The 17,554-nt window shown below is 37.3% G+C and overlaps 2 protein-coding genes across 7 annotated transcripts in view; one reads left to right on the plus strand and one right to left on the minus strand.

The window, feature by feature from the left end:
* Positions 1-4,275, minus strand: part of trim110 (tripartite motif containing 110) — a 20,469-nt gene extending 16,194 nt beyond the window's left edge. For 3 of the 5 annotated variants that reach the window (XR_012393354.1, XR_012393353.1, XM_021467764.3), the window contains exon 1: positions 3,292-4,275. The gene's annotated coding sequence lies outside the window, so the exon portion shown is untranslated. The remainder of the gene's footprint in view (positions 1-3,291) is intronic. The other 2 variants (XR_012393356.1, XR_012393355.1) reach the window with 2 other exon arrangements.
* On the plus strand, positions 3,774-13,080 carry sall2 (spalt-like transcription factor 2). Of its 2 annotated transcripts, none has more exons than XM_068214383.1 (3): positions 3,774-4,120; positions 7,262-10,812; positions 10,925-13,080. In XM_068214383.1, exons 2-3 carry the CDS (start codon positions 7,564-7,566, stop codon positions 11,060-11,062), a joined length of 3,387 nt encoding a protein of 1,128 aa, XP_068070484.1. In that variant the 5' UTR covers positions 3,774-4,120; positions 7,262-7,563; the 3' UTR covers positions 11,063-13,080. The 2 variants fall into 2 exon arrangements, with proteins under 2 accessions (XP_068070484.1, XP_021323444.1); XM_021467769.3 differs by lacking the exon at positions 3,774-4,120 and adding an exon at positions 5,255-5,592.
* Positions 13,081-17,554: the final 4,474 nt, after the last annotated feature.

Consider the following 17,554-nt stretch of genomic DNA (forward strand, 5'->3'; position numbering starts at 1 on the left):
TTTACAAATAAATGTAAGTATGTATTTTCTATAGTGTAATATGAACAAAGTTATGAATAAAATCATTATAAAAGAAAAGTATAAATACATTCAAACACATTCTAAATACAAGCATGCATAAATAAATAAATAAATAAATGTGCCTGTTGAAGGAGAAATAGAGACAGTGACAGTGGTTGTGAAACCAGCAAGTAACACCGAGACAAGTTAGAGAGGAAGTTTATAACTGGTTACACTTCACAGTAAGTAACCTGACAAGCACAATCCCTGCAAAACAATTATTTTAAGATATTTATCTTAATTTGCTTTAGCATAATGCACCTTTGCTTTAAAAATTAATTGAAAAAAAAAAACAGCTTTATAGATTTTATACAAAATCTGTAATGATGTATGTAACATGACTGAACTGAATGCTAGCACTATTCATGACCCTAAATATTTTTTACCGGCAGACATTTTTTCCAGAGTAAAGGATTGTTTTGATGGGTCGCATGTTGGCTGGGAAGACCTCAGTGATGAACACCATCCTGAAAACTAGAGAAGAGGTCAGCAGAACTAAAGGGTGTGTATTGAGAGAAGGAGAGGTTGACAAAAGAAAAGTCATTTTAATAGACACTCCTGGATGGTGGCCGTACGCATCTATAAGACTCCAAAGTCAGTGAAGCAGGAGATCATGTTAAGAGTTAACCTGTGCTCACCTGGACCTCATGCAGTTTTGCTGGTTCTTCAGTCTGCTGTTCTTCAGTGAAGCATATGAAAACACTATCAAAGCACACATGGAGCTCCTGGGTCAAACTGTCTGGAGTCACTGTATAGTGGTTTTCACCAGGGGCGACTGGATGGGGACGCCAACTATTGATGAGCACATTGAGAGTGAAGGAGAGGCTCTGCAGTGGCTCATTCGTCAATGTGGAAGCAGATATCATGTACTAAACAGCATGCAAGATGATGAGAAACAGGTCAGAGAGCTGCTTGAGAAAGTGGAGATGATGGCCAGACAAAACAAAGAGCTTCTGACACCCGTTGAAGAAGAAATAGAGGAGAGTGACAGTGGATGCGGATCTTACATTTCACATCAAGACAAGTTAGAGAGAGGAAGCTTTATTATGGTTCCACCTCACAGTAAAGTAAAATTCGGCTGCTATGTCCATGTTTTCAAAATAAACTGAAGACAATTCAGAAGACATTTCAATGGATAGTCCCAGAGCCTGAGCAGCCAGGCTGAAAGTATGCTGCATTTCCACTGCACGAAAACAAACACGCCACACAATCAGGATCACACAGGTAAAATAATCACACAAAATTATCAAGATGGAGGCAACTGAAGTACAGTGTTACTGTGTCAAAGCATTGGACATTTTAGGAGATTCAGAAACTACGGTCGGATGCATTTTGGCAAAAAAGGCGCATCTCAATGGGTCTGCAGAGCATGTGAGAGTTTCTGTATGAGTGACAGATCGCGCACACACAGAACCAGCAGTAAGAAACGTGCAGAGCGAGAGAAGATTTTCCAATGGTTAATCGATTGCAAATGTTTAGTTTTCTTGGACGGATACAAAAAAAAGGTATGAGGTCTTTCTCTCTGAGATGGCTGTCAAATTGACGCTGATTTAGGCTTCTGGATGGGATGAAATTAAGTTTAGTATTTAGTACGAATCATCTTGCGGGCCGCATTAAACTCGTTTCTACGAATAAAAAACTTTACAGTTCCAATTAAAGTTTCACATCTGTAAAATTTATGGGTGGTACTGAACAATTTTTATTAAATTGTACGAGACAGTAGGCAGTTCTGCTCTTATACCTTTCAATATTGATGCATTGATGAATGTATCTGCAGTTATCTACAGTAATCAATCATATTTCCATTGTTAATAAAAAGATACATTTAAAAACATTTTGTGTTCACATTTTCTCAAAATGTTAAGTATTTTTTATCTCAAAATGTTAATTATTTTTACAACATGCTTTTAACCAGATATAATCATGGGATTATAAACAGATATAATCCCAGATGGACTTTAGTTGTCTGAAGGCTTTCATAGATTTATCTTTCTGTATGCAATGCATTTTTTTTTTGTCAAAGCTAAACAACCACAAAAACTAGAAGATTTCGTCTTCAAATGCATTTCCTCAGCTTCACAGATACTGCATCTATTTGTTTAGACTAGAGCTTTCCGTTACAGTTTGGAAATACTTGCCCATCTTTGGGGGTAAAAAACTAAGAAATGAGGGCATCAGTTTTTTATTTTATTATCTTTTTTTTTAACAATAAGCTTTTTTAATTAGAAATTATGAAACATGTTTAATAAATATATATTAAACATATATATAATATAAACAATACTATAAACAATATTTCCGATTGCAATTGAAGTTCCACGTCTGTATCATTTATGACAGTTCTTTTCTAATTCCTTTCAGTATTGATGCATGTATCTACTGTTCAGTATAATTAATCATATTTCTAATGTTAATAAAAAGATACATTTGAAAACATTTTGTGTTCACATTAAAATGTTAAGCTGTAAACATTTAAATTGTAAATAATTTTAATAATATGCTATTAGCCAGATATAATCCCAAATGGACTTAAGTTGTCTGAAGACTTTTATGGATTTATCTTTTTGTATGCAAAACATTATTATTATTTTTATTCCTGTCAAAGCTTCCCATTCTTTAGAAAATAAATTTCTTATTTTTATCTTACTGTTAACAATAAGTATTTTTAATTACAATACATTATTAAATGCATCTGTTAAAAAGTTTTTGTTCATTTTCTTTCTTTTATCAGGATGCGGTTTTTCATTGTAAATTCTTTATTTTAATACTGAATTGATTTGTAATAGTTTATTCCCATTTTAAATATTGATTACAACTTAAGTGGTTATCAATCATATTTTTGATGTTAATAAAAAGATTCATTTGAGACATTTTATTTTCACATTATCTCAAAATATTAAGCTGTCAAAAGTATATTTAAATTTTAAATTATTTTTACAAAATGCTATTAACCAACAATAAGAATTGTAATTAAATTATTAAATATATGTGTTAAATGTAGTATTTAGTATTTTATTTTCTTTCTGTTTGTGATGTGTTTTGTCAGTGTAAGTTCATTACTTCAATACGGGTTTGATTTGCAATAGTTTTTCCCATTATTAATTACAACTTCAGTGGTCGGTTAAACTCACAAGAAACAAACATCATTGCCCCATTTTTAAATTAATAAATAGGTCTAGCATACAAGATCCTAATGATTTTGATGACTGTAAAGAAAATCTCTATGATTACCATGCTCATTGTCTTTAAAGGACTACATGTGTTGTTGTCCAAGTCATCAAGCAAAAACGTAGCCTACATCCTCCTGGTAGTTGTAGTCCTTTTTATCAACTAGTTAATAGGATACTGTAAACTAAACAGCTCAGTAATCTCAAGTTATCTTGTTAAGTTAAATAGGCTAACGTTATAACTGCTAACTACGAATGAACACCAAAGATAACAAAGGGGGCAAACAAATAAGCCACCTACAAATAGTGGCATTATTAGGGCGAGAACGAGCGTTTTTCTATAAAAAAAAAAATCAAATTACGTCATCTAAAAAACGAACCTTCTGTGTCTCAAAGCGAAAGCAGTTAGTAGGCCGTCAAAAACAAACACGACTCGTTAATTACTCTGCGGAGACCGTCCGGATTGGACCGACAGACTCACAGACAGACATCCGTCGATCCTGCAGCGCCAGTCTGCTCAACAAAGGCTCAGGCCGGGGAGAGGGCCATTTTTACCAAATACAAAGAAAGCCGAGCAGAGCCGCGAGGGAGGGGAGGACTATGGGAATGACAGGATTAGCGAAATATCACTTTACGAAATCGCTATGTGCCATCAAACCAAACACTGAACAATGGGCGAGAATTGACCAGTCACGACGACAACAGCAAATACAGTGTACAAAGCGACAGTACAGCAAATAAATAATTTAGATGTCGAGCTGCCTGCTGTCAGAGCCGACTGCGCATCACGGTGGCAAAATGCCGGAACAGCAATGGTGATATTACGAGCCAGACACTGTACGACGTAATCTATCCTAATTTCACAAAGAGCCGTGATATATCGTCGTCTTCTGGTAAGTCTTTGTACTATTTACAATCCGTATGCTCCAAAATGTCGGTTGCGTCTGAGCATTTCGCGTGGTCATAAGAAATATGAATCATAATTGGTTATGATCATAGAGCGCGCGCCGGAGGACGCAACAGGTCGCGCGTACAGTAGAGATGTACTTCCCGCGTGCTTTTGGCTGACGTAATTATGACATTTGTACAGTAATTTTACGAGGAGTTTTCGAGCCGGAATCGAAATGCTAGCTAAACGCTATGTTATGTATCACGACGTGAAAAATATTTTAATGAAAAAATATTGTGTTTTTTTGAGGCATTGTCTTCTCTGGTCATGTGATATTTTGATACATGTGATTTTTTTTATATATCATTACATTATTTATTGTCATTAGATTAAATGCTGCTTACTGAAAGCCTAATGTTTTTTATTTGCTTATTATTATTATTAGACAGAATATATATATATATATATATATATATATATATATATATATATATATATATATATATATATATATATATCCAGGGTATGATGTACAGTTTTCTAAAATTAATACAATCGACTTTAAATTTATCCAAAGCACCCCAAAACAATGCATATCTATATTATACATAACTGAAATGTCAGTATTGTTTCAAGTTGTATTATAAGGCCTCATTTTTTTCAATTTATATAGTGATGTTGACCATGAATAATAATATTTAGGTCTTTTCTAACTAATGCAGGCCTGTTGAATGCATTTCTTTAAGATGCTGAAGTTTAAAGCCAGGTTTGACATGAAAAGAAATGATTAAAATACACAATACTAGTAAGAATGTGATATTATTTATTAATATTATAACATGGTAGTTATGAATGCATGTAGCCCCCTGACAGAGTATCTACACTAAGCTACATAATAACACATTCAAATGTGATTTTTTAAATAATGTTTCTAACCTGTGCATGGTTTCACCTGGTGTCTTATGGTTAAATATTCACTACTGAGACTTAAAAAAGGTTCAAGGGAACACCTTAAAACTTGGGTGTAAAGGAAAGGAGGGGTATATGCATGAGTAGGTGGTGTTCTGCGTTATTTGAATGCAAATGCAGAGAGAACAAGCCGAGACTGTGTTTGAGAGGGAAACGGAGAGAAGGAGGTGGAGAGTTGTCTTTGGATTTTAGTTAGACACTGAATAGACAGAGATTTAGTTTGCCAAGTGCTTAGTTCACTTTTGAGACATTGCTTGCTCATGTATGCACTTGGCATTTGGCCTTGTAACTTTCTATACAAGTGAAACATGGATTTTGGATTGTTTCTCAGAACTGATGCAATGAGATATACTGTAATTTAGCCTTAAATAGAGAGATTTTCAATACGATTCAATCCATGAACCAATTAGACATAGACTTTCCCATGCATCATGTCACGCCGGAAACAGAAAAGACCTCAGCACTTTTTCAGCCCCATCCTCAACACTTCGTGGCTACTTCAACATGGTGAGAAATGTTTTACTGCTTAGTAAGAGAGCTCCATTGTTTCTGTCAGCGACACGTCTTGCAAATGTCATCCGAGATATTTGCTCTGACATTAACAGAATTATGTTCACAATATAGGATCTCATTTTAAAAAAGTGGAGCAAAGTAAAAGTACAGAAATCCTGTAATATTTAGACGATGATCGCATCCCAAAAAGCTGTCGAATATATCCAATTAGTACTTTACATGCTCCAAAATAAGCTTGACATTTTAGACCACCCACGAGTTTTCAAAAGGTTTTCTAGTGAGAATGGGTTAAATATAACGACTACAAAATTGTAAGCCTTAAAGGAACAGAGATGTAAACTGTGCTGGATTTTGGAAAGGAGATTTGAAGAAGGTTGTGGAAAAAAGGGGCAACGTTGAAAAAGAAGGAACCACTTGAGTGCCTTAACGGGAATGGCATGAGAGTTCATTGTCTCTGTGAGCCTTTGTGGTCGTGCAGTCAGGCATTAACTGCCAGGAGGTACGTGAATAAGAGTGTGTTGATCTGTGACTTAAATTCTACAGTTTTTAAAGTATATAAAACTCTTTGTATATATCTCCCTACATGCGAGTGTGTATGTCACAGTAATTTTGCATACTTGTTTTGACTGTCGTCTGTAAATCCTATTGGTTTATGGATGCAAATGATGCTGAAGGTCACATAATTTAAGCAATCTAGCTATTTTAACAAGTTGACAATGGCACTAAAGCTTGCTGACCTTTCAGGCTTCACTTATTTAAGACAGAGGATTTTTTAAGCATGGAGATGTAATAGCATATATTCTTTTACTCATTCTAGAGGGTGGGTAGGTGAGTCAGAGTAGGGGTTTGGGAATTTTGTTGCAAGGTTCATTGTCCATGTTCATTGTTGCTGTGGAAACAAAGTTGGCTGCTAGCAGTGCAAAAAGCATCGAAAGCTAGTTGAAGGATGGGATTTCAGATCAGAGGGAGTGAGGGGAGAGAAGGAGAGGCGGAGTCTTCCATGTACAAGACTTGTTTATAAAAAAAGAGGTGAAAATTAAAAGTACAAACAATGTTCCTCATGCTCTATGAGACATGATGAATGTATTAAAAAATATGTTTAAAGAAGATGTATGGTCAGAGGGAGTAGCACAGTGGATGATGTTGATGGGGCGCTTTGTTGAAACAGCAATACTACACTTCGGTTGGCATTTGAATGAAATTCAGTGTTCTTCTAAGACGTTCAGCCAGAGGCAGCCTCTTCGTATGTGAGGCTCAATATATGCTATGTTTCCTTGGTGATGATTGTGTAAGCACTGGCAGTGAGTGAACACAATTGGAAAGCAATTACGATGACAACAGCATGAAGGAAAAATACTAAAGGTTAGAAATTGGGTTTGCAGGTCTGTAAGACCAAGAAAAGCTTTGTCAATTAGCTTACGGTTAATCAGTTCTACTGTAACTAACTTGGCAGACAACAAACAAATTAATGTAGTTCAAAACGAATTGCATAATTTAACCAACACAGTTGAACCGGTATCAAATAATTCCCTATGTATTTTTTTCATCTTGCACCTTACTGGAATTGCATTACAAATATTAGACTTAATATTAGAGGTTAAATAACACTCGCTTATCTTAATGGCATAAACTGTTCCATTGATTTTTTTTTCTTTTTTCATAGAGGAACACCCGGCAGTGAAGCCCCTCACCTCTACTCTTGAACAGAACTCTTCCTCATACTCGACACGTCAAAGCTGCAAATCTACCTTAAACCCAACTCCACCAATTGAGAGACTAAAAACATCTTCCCCGACCAGAGCCAGCCATAGTGTTGTTCACATCCCCTGTCAGCCCCTACAATTAACTCTAAATCTGAAGGGGTCTAACCTTTCCCATATTCCTGACATCCCATCCCATTTGACTAATCAGTGCATCAAGACCACTGCATCAAGTGTGTCTACTCATAAACACAGTTGCTTACTCATGGCTTCTCCAAAGTTAGGTGTGTCAGCAACCACAACTTCCTCTTCATCATCCTCTGTTGCTGCTTCTCTCTGTGTGCCTCCACATCCTGGAAGCCCCAGTTCTGGGCCTCAGGGTCCCCCAAGTCCTGTTACACCCTCTTCCAGCCCAAGCACAGTCCCTTCAGCTCCGGCATGTGCACCAGTCAGTATTGCTTTTATCCTGGAAGAGCTACGTGTGCTGCAACAAAGACAAATCCATCAGATGCAGATGACTGAAGAAATATGTAGACAAGTGTTAAGACTGGGAGGAGGACCATGTGAAGTGGATTCAAAGCCATGCATACTACCATCACTGCCTCAGTTCTGTTTAAAAGGCTCTGATAACAACCCTAGACCCTCCCGACCAAAGTCATCATCTCCCCCCTCCTCAGTTGCTCCTCTTTTGGCCTGCTTCTCATCCCTGTTACCTCCTCAGTCTTCCAAACATTCCAACCCCCTCTTAAATGTCTTACGACCCCATAAAGCACAGTATGACAGTGTGGTAACAACTCCAACAAACTTCACCAGTCATACAAGTGCTTCCACATCCTCAGCAATGTCCACACCTGTTGCCTCAAACTACCCACTCACACTTTCCCTGGGCCTACCAACCCAAAAATCATCTAACACCACGGGAGCCAGTGGACACAGTGGTCTGCCCTTTCAAAACCAATCTCTACCAGTAGCTGCTGTACCTTCAGGTCCTTCACAGGATCTAAAACTCTCTGCTCAAGCTGGTTCCTCCGTCTTATCATCAGGACGTATGCAGCATGCATGCCGATTTTGTAGGAAACTCTTCAGCAGTGACTCATCCCTGCAAATACATTTGCGCTCACACACAGGAGAACGTCCTTACCAGTGTCCTGTATGTTTCAGTCGATTCACCACACGAGGAAACCTTAAGGTCCACTTCCTGCGCCATCGTGAGCAAAACCCTGAACTTTCCTTTTCATTATTTCCATGTTCATTGTTTGCATCTGTAACTGGAGGATCAATGGGAGGATCAGCACAAACTCAAACGGTCACCTCTACCAATACAAACACTACTCAAAGGCATCAGAAACAGCAAGATGATGACCTGTGTGTTGACAGTCTGGAGGGTGCTACTGCATCAACACGTGCTACAGCTTCATCTCTGCCTCCCAGTATTGATTTGGCCCTGTTGACCACTGCACACTCTCTCCTCCAGCTCAATCGTGCTGCTGCTGCGGCGGCTGCTGCTGCAGCCTCTACATCCACTACCTCTTCAATCACATCCTCATCATCTTCCTCTCTAGCCTCCACTCTTCTTTCCTCTCCTGCCTCATCAACCTCCTCCATTGCTGGTGTGTATAAAGGAGTAAAACAGCAGCGCTTTGATGAAAACACCCCACCTATACCCACTCTGCTCCCCCACACTGCTTATTCACAGCTTGCTAACTTACCTAAAATCTTCTTCCCAGCTTCTTCCTCTCACCATCACCTAGGTCATGGGTTTCTCAGGCCAACAAGTCCAGCTGGATCCTTCCTGCCATCTCCACAACACCACATTACATTTCCATTCACCTCGTCATCCACTGCCCCATCCATCTCAACTCCAACATCGGACACATCAAAGCTGCAGAGACTAGTGGAAAAGTTAGAGAAAGAACCACATGGTCAGACAAACTGGGAATCATCCATCGGGGAGACATCTACCAGCGGCAATAGTGTATCTGGAACATTAACGTATAGCAGCAGTGGCTTAATGAGCACAAGTACATATAGTACGAATGTTGTCACCTCACTCCCATCGTCTACAGTCCAAATACCCTCATCCCTCTTCAGCAAGGAGTCACCTTACATGGGACTTATGAACTCTGCTGGGACACTTGCCCCTAACCAGTGTAGCGTGTGTCTGCGTGTACTAAGCTGCCCAAGAGCATTACGTTTGCATCAGGCTACTCATTTAGGTGAGCGACCCTTCCCCTGCAAACTATGTGGTCGTTCTTTCTCAACTAAAGGAAGCCTTCGAGCACACCTTGCCACTCATCGAGCACGTCCACCAAACAGTCGTGCCCAGAATTCTTGTCCTTTATGCCAGCGGAAGTTTACCAATGCCCTTGTGTTACAACATCATATCCGAATGCATTTAGGAGGACAGCTACCACCAGAGCACATGCCCGATACTTCAACAGAATGTGATTCACAGTCTCACTCCCAGTCCATTGAGCCCTCTGGCTCAGAGAATACTCCTAGCACTGTGGATGTTCAGTTGCTACATGCTGATCGACAAACCATCTCAGATTCCAGCCATACTGAATCACTCGCTGTCAGTATTGCACCCACAGTTTGTCCTGTAACCTCTAGTCTACCTGCTTCACGTAGCTCAGGTCCTATACCAACTTTCGATCTAAGCCCTGGCCCCTCTCTGAATTTAACACCCCAGTCACCTCCAACATTTATAGCTGATCCTCCTGAGCTCTCTCTCAACATACCTTCCCCAGTAGAATCTGCAGCTTCCCTCTTCCCCCCAACCTCTCAATCAGCATCAACATCTGGTACTACTGCCAATGATGAAGTATGTTTTGAACTGTCCAGCAACACTGCCTACTTGGGAGACATTTCAAGCACATCTGCTCTGATGAATACCAGTCCACAAGAAAATGACTGTGAAGTCAGTGAAAATAGATCTCTCTCAGCTGTCCCTTGCTCTGGATCAAGATCAAATTTGGAGGATCTTCTTAGCATACAAGCTCATAATGCATCCAGAGCCTCTCGGACACATCCCGTTTCACCGCCATCTTCTCCCTTAGTGCTGGGATCTGAGAGTGTGTCTTCTCAAAATGTACGTCTAGAGGAGCCTGACCAAAGTCTTGTCCAAACATCCACATCACTTCCACAAGAGTTTCCCAATGAACAAAAAACTGAAGATAAAGGTCGCAAAACACCAAAGAATGGTCAAAAGATACCGCCAGAGTTGAGTACTGATCAAGAAATGCTATCAGACACTGTAACCAAAACAAGTGAGGATGCAGTTGAGTCTGAGGAGGCGGACACACGTGTGCAGAAGATTACAAAGGATACTCACTATAGCTCGGATGCAATGGATAAAGCAGACCTCAATGATGCAACTGCAACTGAAATGGACAGAACAGAACCTACTGTATGCATTTCCCTTACTCCCAGTCTTCCACCTCCCATGCCAGAGAAAAAAATCTACCACTGTTCTGAATGTGGAAAAGAGTATGCAAGTCGCAGTGGACTCAAAGTAAGTGTCCTTTTAAATTTAAGCTGAGCACTAATATTCATCCATCTTAAATACAAATTAACAATGTTAGTTATCTTAAAAAGACTTAAACCTCTCTTGTGTTATCTTCTAGGGACATATGAAGCACCATGGAGGAGTTGTCAAGACACCTCGAGCTCCTGCTAGGACCAAGGGACCAGAGAAAGTCATGCATAATGACCGACCACAATCTCACAACCTTGCAACCTACTTGCCACCAGGGCATGAGTGAGTTTCTTGATTCAACCTATGTGAAAACTTCAAGCATCAGAAAGCTCACCAGACGACCCCGTTAAATTTTTAGATCAATCTAATAGGTGACAAAAGGGAAGAACCTGAAGGATATTATGAACCACGATTTTAATTGCTCCCCAAAAACAGAAGAAAAAGAAAAACACACTCACGGTAAACACATAAAATCACTTCTTGGTTTAAAAAAATCAGATCTTTAACACAGATCTTTTATATTAAAATACAAGTATTGTGTATTTTAATATATGTAATGATGCCTAAATATATCTTATAGTACTTCCTTAAGTATTAGGTGATGTTCTTTTGATGAATGTAAATTGTTTTGTCTGGATGAGGTTGCCATGATTGTTTTGTAGACTTTTCTAAAGGTGAAGAACTGAATAGAGCTAACGATTTGATAATAGTTTTGAGTGAGGAACAGAGCAAAATTTAAGAAGCCAATGATGAAATGATGGATCAGTTCACAAAGATGTATTGTTCGGGTGTGCTATTTTTTTACAACAGCACAAAATGTGAAGATTGTAATCAAATCTTTAAGCGATGGTAAAGCGAGGGTGTGTGTTTAAAAACTAGGGATGTCCTGATAAGGTTTTTTTGCCCCCGAGTCTGAGTCATTTGATTTTAAGGATCTACCGATACCAAATCCTGATCCGTTACTTCTGTAATACATAAAAAAGATGAGTGGAAAAACAGATCCAGTATGCTCCTTATTTTTTATGTAATTCATCTTATTTTAACATTCAACAACTCTTGTTAAAAAACAGAGAACTTCTGTGAGGTAGCTTGAACAATCAAGTAATAAAGAACATAAATTCTTCACTTTTGGACTTTAGTGCAACAGTAAACATAATAAAAATCTAATATAAAAATAAATAGCACCTCAACCTAAAATACCCAGCAGGCAATCCCAAGTTTACATATCTCACAGTTTGCTATGGTAATGTTGTCTACATCAACTTTATAATGCCTCTAGTCCGCAGACATACTCGCGCATTCCGCATTTACTTTGCGGGCATTCAACCAATAGCGTCTCTGCAACAAAAGTGACGTCATGCCGCACATGTTGCTGTTTCTGTGTGAAAGAAGTCTAACTCTGTGCCACCGCATAACTATAGATGTGTTAAAATAATAATCAGAATCGGAAGGCTACGTCTGAATCCGTGTGATCGGGCCAGATTTACGATCATGTTTTCGGATCTGGACATCCCTATTAAAAACACACTAATATACCAAAAACAGATTCTGAAAAAGTATTTATTTGGTCAAACAATGTGTTAAACTATGTCAATACCCTGCTGCATTATGTTTTGGAGGGCATCCATGCACAGTCCTATCAACCTTTGTCAAACAGTTCTTATAAATTTTCTTAATGAGGTCAAATGTTCAGCAAAATACCCTACCATATACCAGATACTAGACAGTACAGCTGGAATATGCGTGTAGAATTGTTTTCCAAGAGCAAACCAAGTGTTCCTGACAAGCTGATATTTAAAACTCTTGTTAAAATTGACATTAGATAAATATTCTTGTACTAATGCATTCTTTACTTGTACTAAATCTCTTTCTTTTAACACTTGGGAAGCACCGAAACACCAAACTGTAAATATGACCTGTCAACTTGTGTCCATTGTGTCCATGTTTGTCCAGCTGTACAGTACTAGATAATATACTGCTCTTAACACCAACTAGAGTCGGGTAAGATTGTTTAACAAGCCTGTATGTTAGTCAGTGTAAGTTCTTGTTACTTTAATATTGTCAGTGTAGCTATTGAAAAAGACTGATTCTGAGATGAACCACTATCTAGCTAAAAGAAAAATAACACTTTCTATATTTCTTGGTGGAAATGTTTGTTTCTATGGTGGTGTTTGTTCTTTGTCTGGATACTTTTACATGTATCTATCTTCCATGGAAATGAATAATTGGGTGTACGAGTCTGACTGTGAGTTGTAATTTCATGGTACAGCTAAAAGGAAATAAAAATCAGTGTATTCACGGCAAGACCCAGAACGAGCAGTTCTTTCAGATCGCTCACACTCTTTGTTGTTGTCTTTTTGTTTAACAGTATAAATCTCATCTACAGTGATGTTACTCTTCCTTGGTGGTCTGAGGGAACAGTTTTCTTCACATACAGGCATCCCTAATCCGTTCACTCCCTAACACAATCAAACTCCTCCGCACCGCTTCTGTGTGTGCCACATCAAGCGCAGTGAGGGAGAAACTGGAGGAAGCGTTGACAATCTGTCTGAGGACTGGCCTCTAATCTCTTGCACCATGACAACCATGCAGAGACATAAGACCTAAATAAAGTATGGTCTATGTGTTTGTTTGTAGGGCTATGTGAATATTGGGTGTAATGTTGCACTTAAACTGGTTAAGCCAAAAGGTTAAGGTAACTCAAACCATTTAAGGGAAACCGATTGCAACAAACCATTTAAGTTCAAAAACTAATCCTAATGAGTACTGCAAACTTAATCTATTTGAGTAAACGAAGAAGTTTGAGTACTGAAAAACCCAATAAGTCAAGGCAACTCAAACTGTTTGAGGAAACTAATCTATATGAGTACTGTGAACTTACAAAATTTGAGTTGAAGTAATGAGGTATGTTAACTCATTACATTCAACACTGAGTTCAAAACTCTTTTCAAATGAGTAGTATTAACTTTTAGTCAATTTTGAGTTAACTACATTCATTTCACTTGATAAAGTTGACTGTTGGGTTTTACAGTATAGAGTTATTACAGTTACATAGTTGTTGCATCTAAGAGGGTCACACGTCTACCCTCACTAATGGGGTAGATTATTTGGAGATTCCACAACATTTGCTTTACTGTGGGGCTTAAGAAACTGCTTGTTTTAAGTTAAGACCAGTACATTAAGTTGCAAAATCTGGCATAAATATCTAAATATTAACAGTACATGTAATTAATGTTTAAAGTACTGGGTTATGTAGGGTAACTACATGGGTTAAAGTAATAGTTCAGCCGCCAAAAAATGAAAATGACCTAATTTATTCTTCCTTATACAAGTTTTTTTCTTCTGTTGGACACAAAAGAAAGTATAGACCCTTTTCACAAGACTATTAATGATGCGTTTAATGGTCATCAGCATCCTAAACCCCTGAAAGCTTTTAATATTTAGCTTTTTTTTTGCAATGTATGAACATTTATATGCAATTATATGTGAATTATATCTTACCGTTGTACCTTTGCAACAAATTACAAAAAAAAAAAAAAAAAAAAAGAATTTTCTAAGTTTTTAAAGAATTTTCATGCAGTTTTTAATGCAGTTTTTAATGCAGCGTATATAGGGCAGGAAATCAATCAGGTATTGGTCAAATTAACAGTATTAACAATTTTGAATTATAGGGATTTAATTTACAGATCAGCTTCAAAAACTCTTCTTCACAAACTGGATGTTATTTACCAAGCAGCAATTAGTTTAGTTACTGTTGCGCCGTTTAATACTCATCACTGTCAACTGTATTCTTTATTGAATTGGCCTTTTCTCTAATTACGCCGACAAATTCATTGGTTTCTGTTCATTTACAAAACTCTTATTGGGAAAACTCTACTAAAGTATATTTACAGTCACTTCCTAACATTCAGAAAACATGTCAAAATCTGCGCTCTAGTAGTTTTATTAACCTTTGTATAACCACAGTTCGCATTTTATTTGGTTGCTACTCTTTTCAGTTTTCTGCTGCTGATGCTTGGTATACTTGTCTGCAATTATCAGTCTCCACATTTTTTCACCATCGCGGAGCTTTTCTTTTATTATTTCAGCAATCACAATTGTAAAAAAAAAAAATTTTTGTTGTACTCTCCAATTCACTACGCTTTTAAGTTTACCCAACTATGCCTACTTCCACTATTGAGAAACGAATCTGGTTGATGGCACATATTGACTTCCATAGTACTGAAACAAAAATACTATGCAAGTCAGTAGGTTCAGGTAACCAGCATTCTTTAAACTTAAATCTTTCGTGTTCAACAGAAGAATGAAGCTCGAAATAGCTTGTGATCAATTGAAGGCTGAGTAAATAATTATCATTTTTAGGTGAATTATGCCTTAAATGTTACACTGTAAAACCCAACAGTCAACTTTATCAAATGAAATGAGTGTAGGTAACTCAAAATGTACTGAAAGTTAATTTTACTAATTTGAAAAGAGAAACTCAAATAGTTTGAGTTGCCTTAACATATTGGGTTTTTCAGTACTCAGTTGGTTTGAGTTCTCTTCATTTATTAGGTTTTACTGCGCTCAAATTTCTTCATTTATTAAAATGGATTAGGTTCACAGTACACATAAGAATTAGTTTTTGAACTTAAATGGTTTGTTGCAATCGGTTTTTGTAAATGGTTTGAGTTACCTTAACTTTTTGGGTTTTACAGAGTAGGTTAAGTGATACCCAGTTATTAGCTCAGTTATGTATTCTTACTATAAGTAGGACGTATGTAGGCAACACAAAACATAACTATAATATAAAGTACTACCCAAAATACATTGCACATAAGCAATGGGAAAAACCCCTTTGATATAATCATTAATCCTTCACATTGATACCCGAAAAGATTTATGTTCACTCAGAAAAAGTCATCATGGGTTCCTTCGATATGGAAAATGCAGAAAATTAGTCACTCAGTAAGGGTGTGCAAACCTTCTACATCCACATGTTCAGCACCATCTTTAACATCCTTAAATCTGATGAATGAAAGATCTCTTCACAAATCGTTCAGGGCTCCCCAGAAGTACAGAAGGAAGTTCTTCTAAAAGTAAAAGGTGGGATCTATTTTAAACATCTTAATATGTGATAACATGCACGAATCTCTCATTTAAATTAATATTTTCTATAGTATGCTTTACAATATTATATTTGTGCATGTACATTAGTTTAGTCAGTACTGAAGCCAAATCTGGAGCTAATCTAACAAAATAGCTTACAATAATGGTTCAAATATTAGTAGCCCAAATGTATATGTTAGGGAAAATATTAAATTAAATTTTCAAAAATAACAAAAAACAAGAGAAACAAAGTATATATAATTGTGTTGGAATGTTTTCTCTTGCAATATTTTGCATGAATTTAAATGATTTATCTTTCCATTTCTAAAGATGTTCCATGACTAAAATCTTTTTTTCATAAATATATCTGTTTAATAAATCTGTTTTGTTCAAATGCACCAATATATATTGCCCATATTCACTGGCAAATGGATAAAAATACTCATTTTCAAAATGTGGTGTACTCCGCCATGATGAGCACTGTATTTGCTCTAGTTCAGAGATGCCCAAACTAGGGCCCGCGGGCCAAAGTTGTCTCACGGTAACCTTTGATTTGGCCCACCATCCAGTCTGAGAAGAGACTGATGGGAGGGTTGGGGGCGAATGTCTTTAACTGAGATCGTAATTTCTAATTTAACATAGCTTTTTTGATTGTTTTATTGCTGAGCTACAAAAAAAAAGCAAACTAAACATAAATGTGTCAATTAGATTCAAAAATACTGTAAATACTGTCAATCTATGGACAGAGAACAATGCCAAAGACATCAGCGAGACATCAAATCAAGGCAAAAACAGATGCAAGTTGACTCGTGTATTCGGCATTAAACTTCCCTCTGTTCTAAATGGGATTGTTTTTGTTATTACTGTTATTAATGTATTATTAAAAAACTGCATTAGTTAATATAAAGCATAGATTTGTAGTTATTTTTAACATTATTAATTACCCATGGCAAATTTAATTTAATATAGTTTGGTATTTTTTCCTTCGGCCCACAGTCCTCAATCAATTTTGCTTTTCGGCCCTCCTTAAGAAAAGGTATGGGCACCCCTGCTCCAGTTTATCTATCAAAATGCAAAACATGTAATGATAGAATGCCACCGGTAGGTGGGAGTGTTGAACCTTGGCACTAACAGACTCGAGACATGATAATACTGTATAAAATATATACGCTGCATATATGACTACAAAACATATGCTGTACATTTAAAACCATAAGGTGTTAAATCACAAAACTATAAATTGTCTTATTTTGTAAGAATTTAATGACATAAAAATCCTACAAATGTTTTAAATATATCAACTATAACATAAAAAGCCAAATTACATTACATCCCCTGGCGCTATGCTCGTATTTTTCCATCAAGTGTAAATGAATCATTCTGTCATGCTTGTTTGCTTTAGAGCAGTGTTTTGGGCAGTGCCACAAAGAGACAGATGGTAAACACTAAACGAATGTCGAGCAAAACCCTCAATTAAAATTGCTTTAAAAACATTGATCTAAACAATAGTCTACTAGTCAGGGAGGGGGAAACTGGCATATGAAGTATGTTCTCTGTCCACAAGGAAGGTCCAGCAAAAAAGTCGTCAGCAAGGCCATGAAGTTCGTGGATCTGAAGTGAGCGGGATGGGCTAAATGGAAGAGGGAGGGATTTTACTATCCAGTTTTTTGGCAACTTCGATCGAGCGACC

This window comes from Danio rerio, chromosome 2 (genome assembly GCF_049306965.1).
Source record: "Danio rerio strain Tuebingen ecotype United States chromosome 2, GRCz12tu, whole genome shotgun sequence".
Lineage (NCBI taxonomy): Eukaryota > Metazoa > Chordata > Actinopteri > Cypriniformes > Danionidae > Danio > Danio rerio.

Bases quoted from the DNA above. Each gene is read 5' to 3' on its own strand.
- sall2 (XM_021467769.3), top strand. From the start codon at position 5,517: ATGTCACGCCGGAAACAGAAAAGACCTCAGCACTTTTTCAGCCCCATC. The intron at 5,593-7,261 runs GTGAGAAATGTT...CTTTTTTCATAG, and splicing joins TTCGTGGCTACTTCAACATG to AGGAACACCCGGCAGTGAAG. The intron at 10,813-10,924 runs GTAAGTGTCCTT...GTTATCTTCTAG, and splicing joins CAAGTCGCAGTGGACTCAAA to GGACATATGAAGCACCATGG.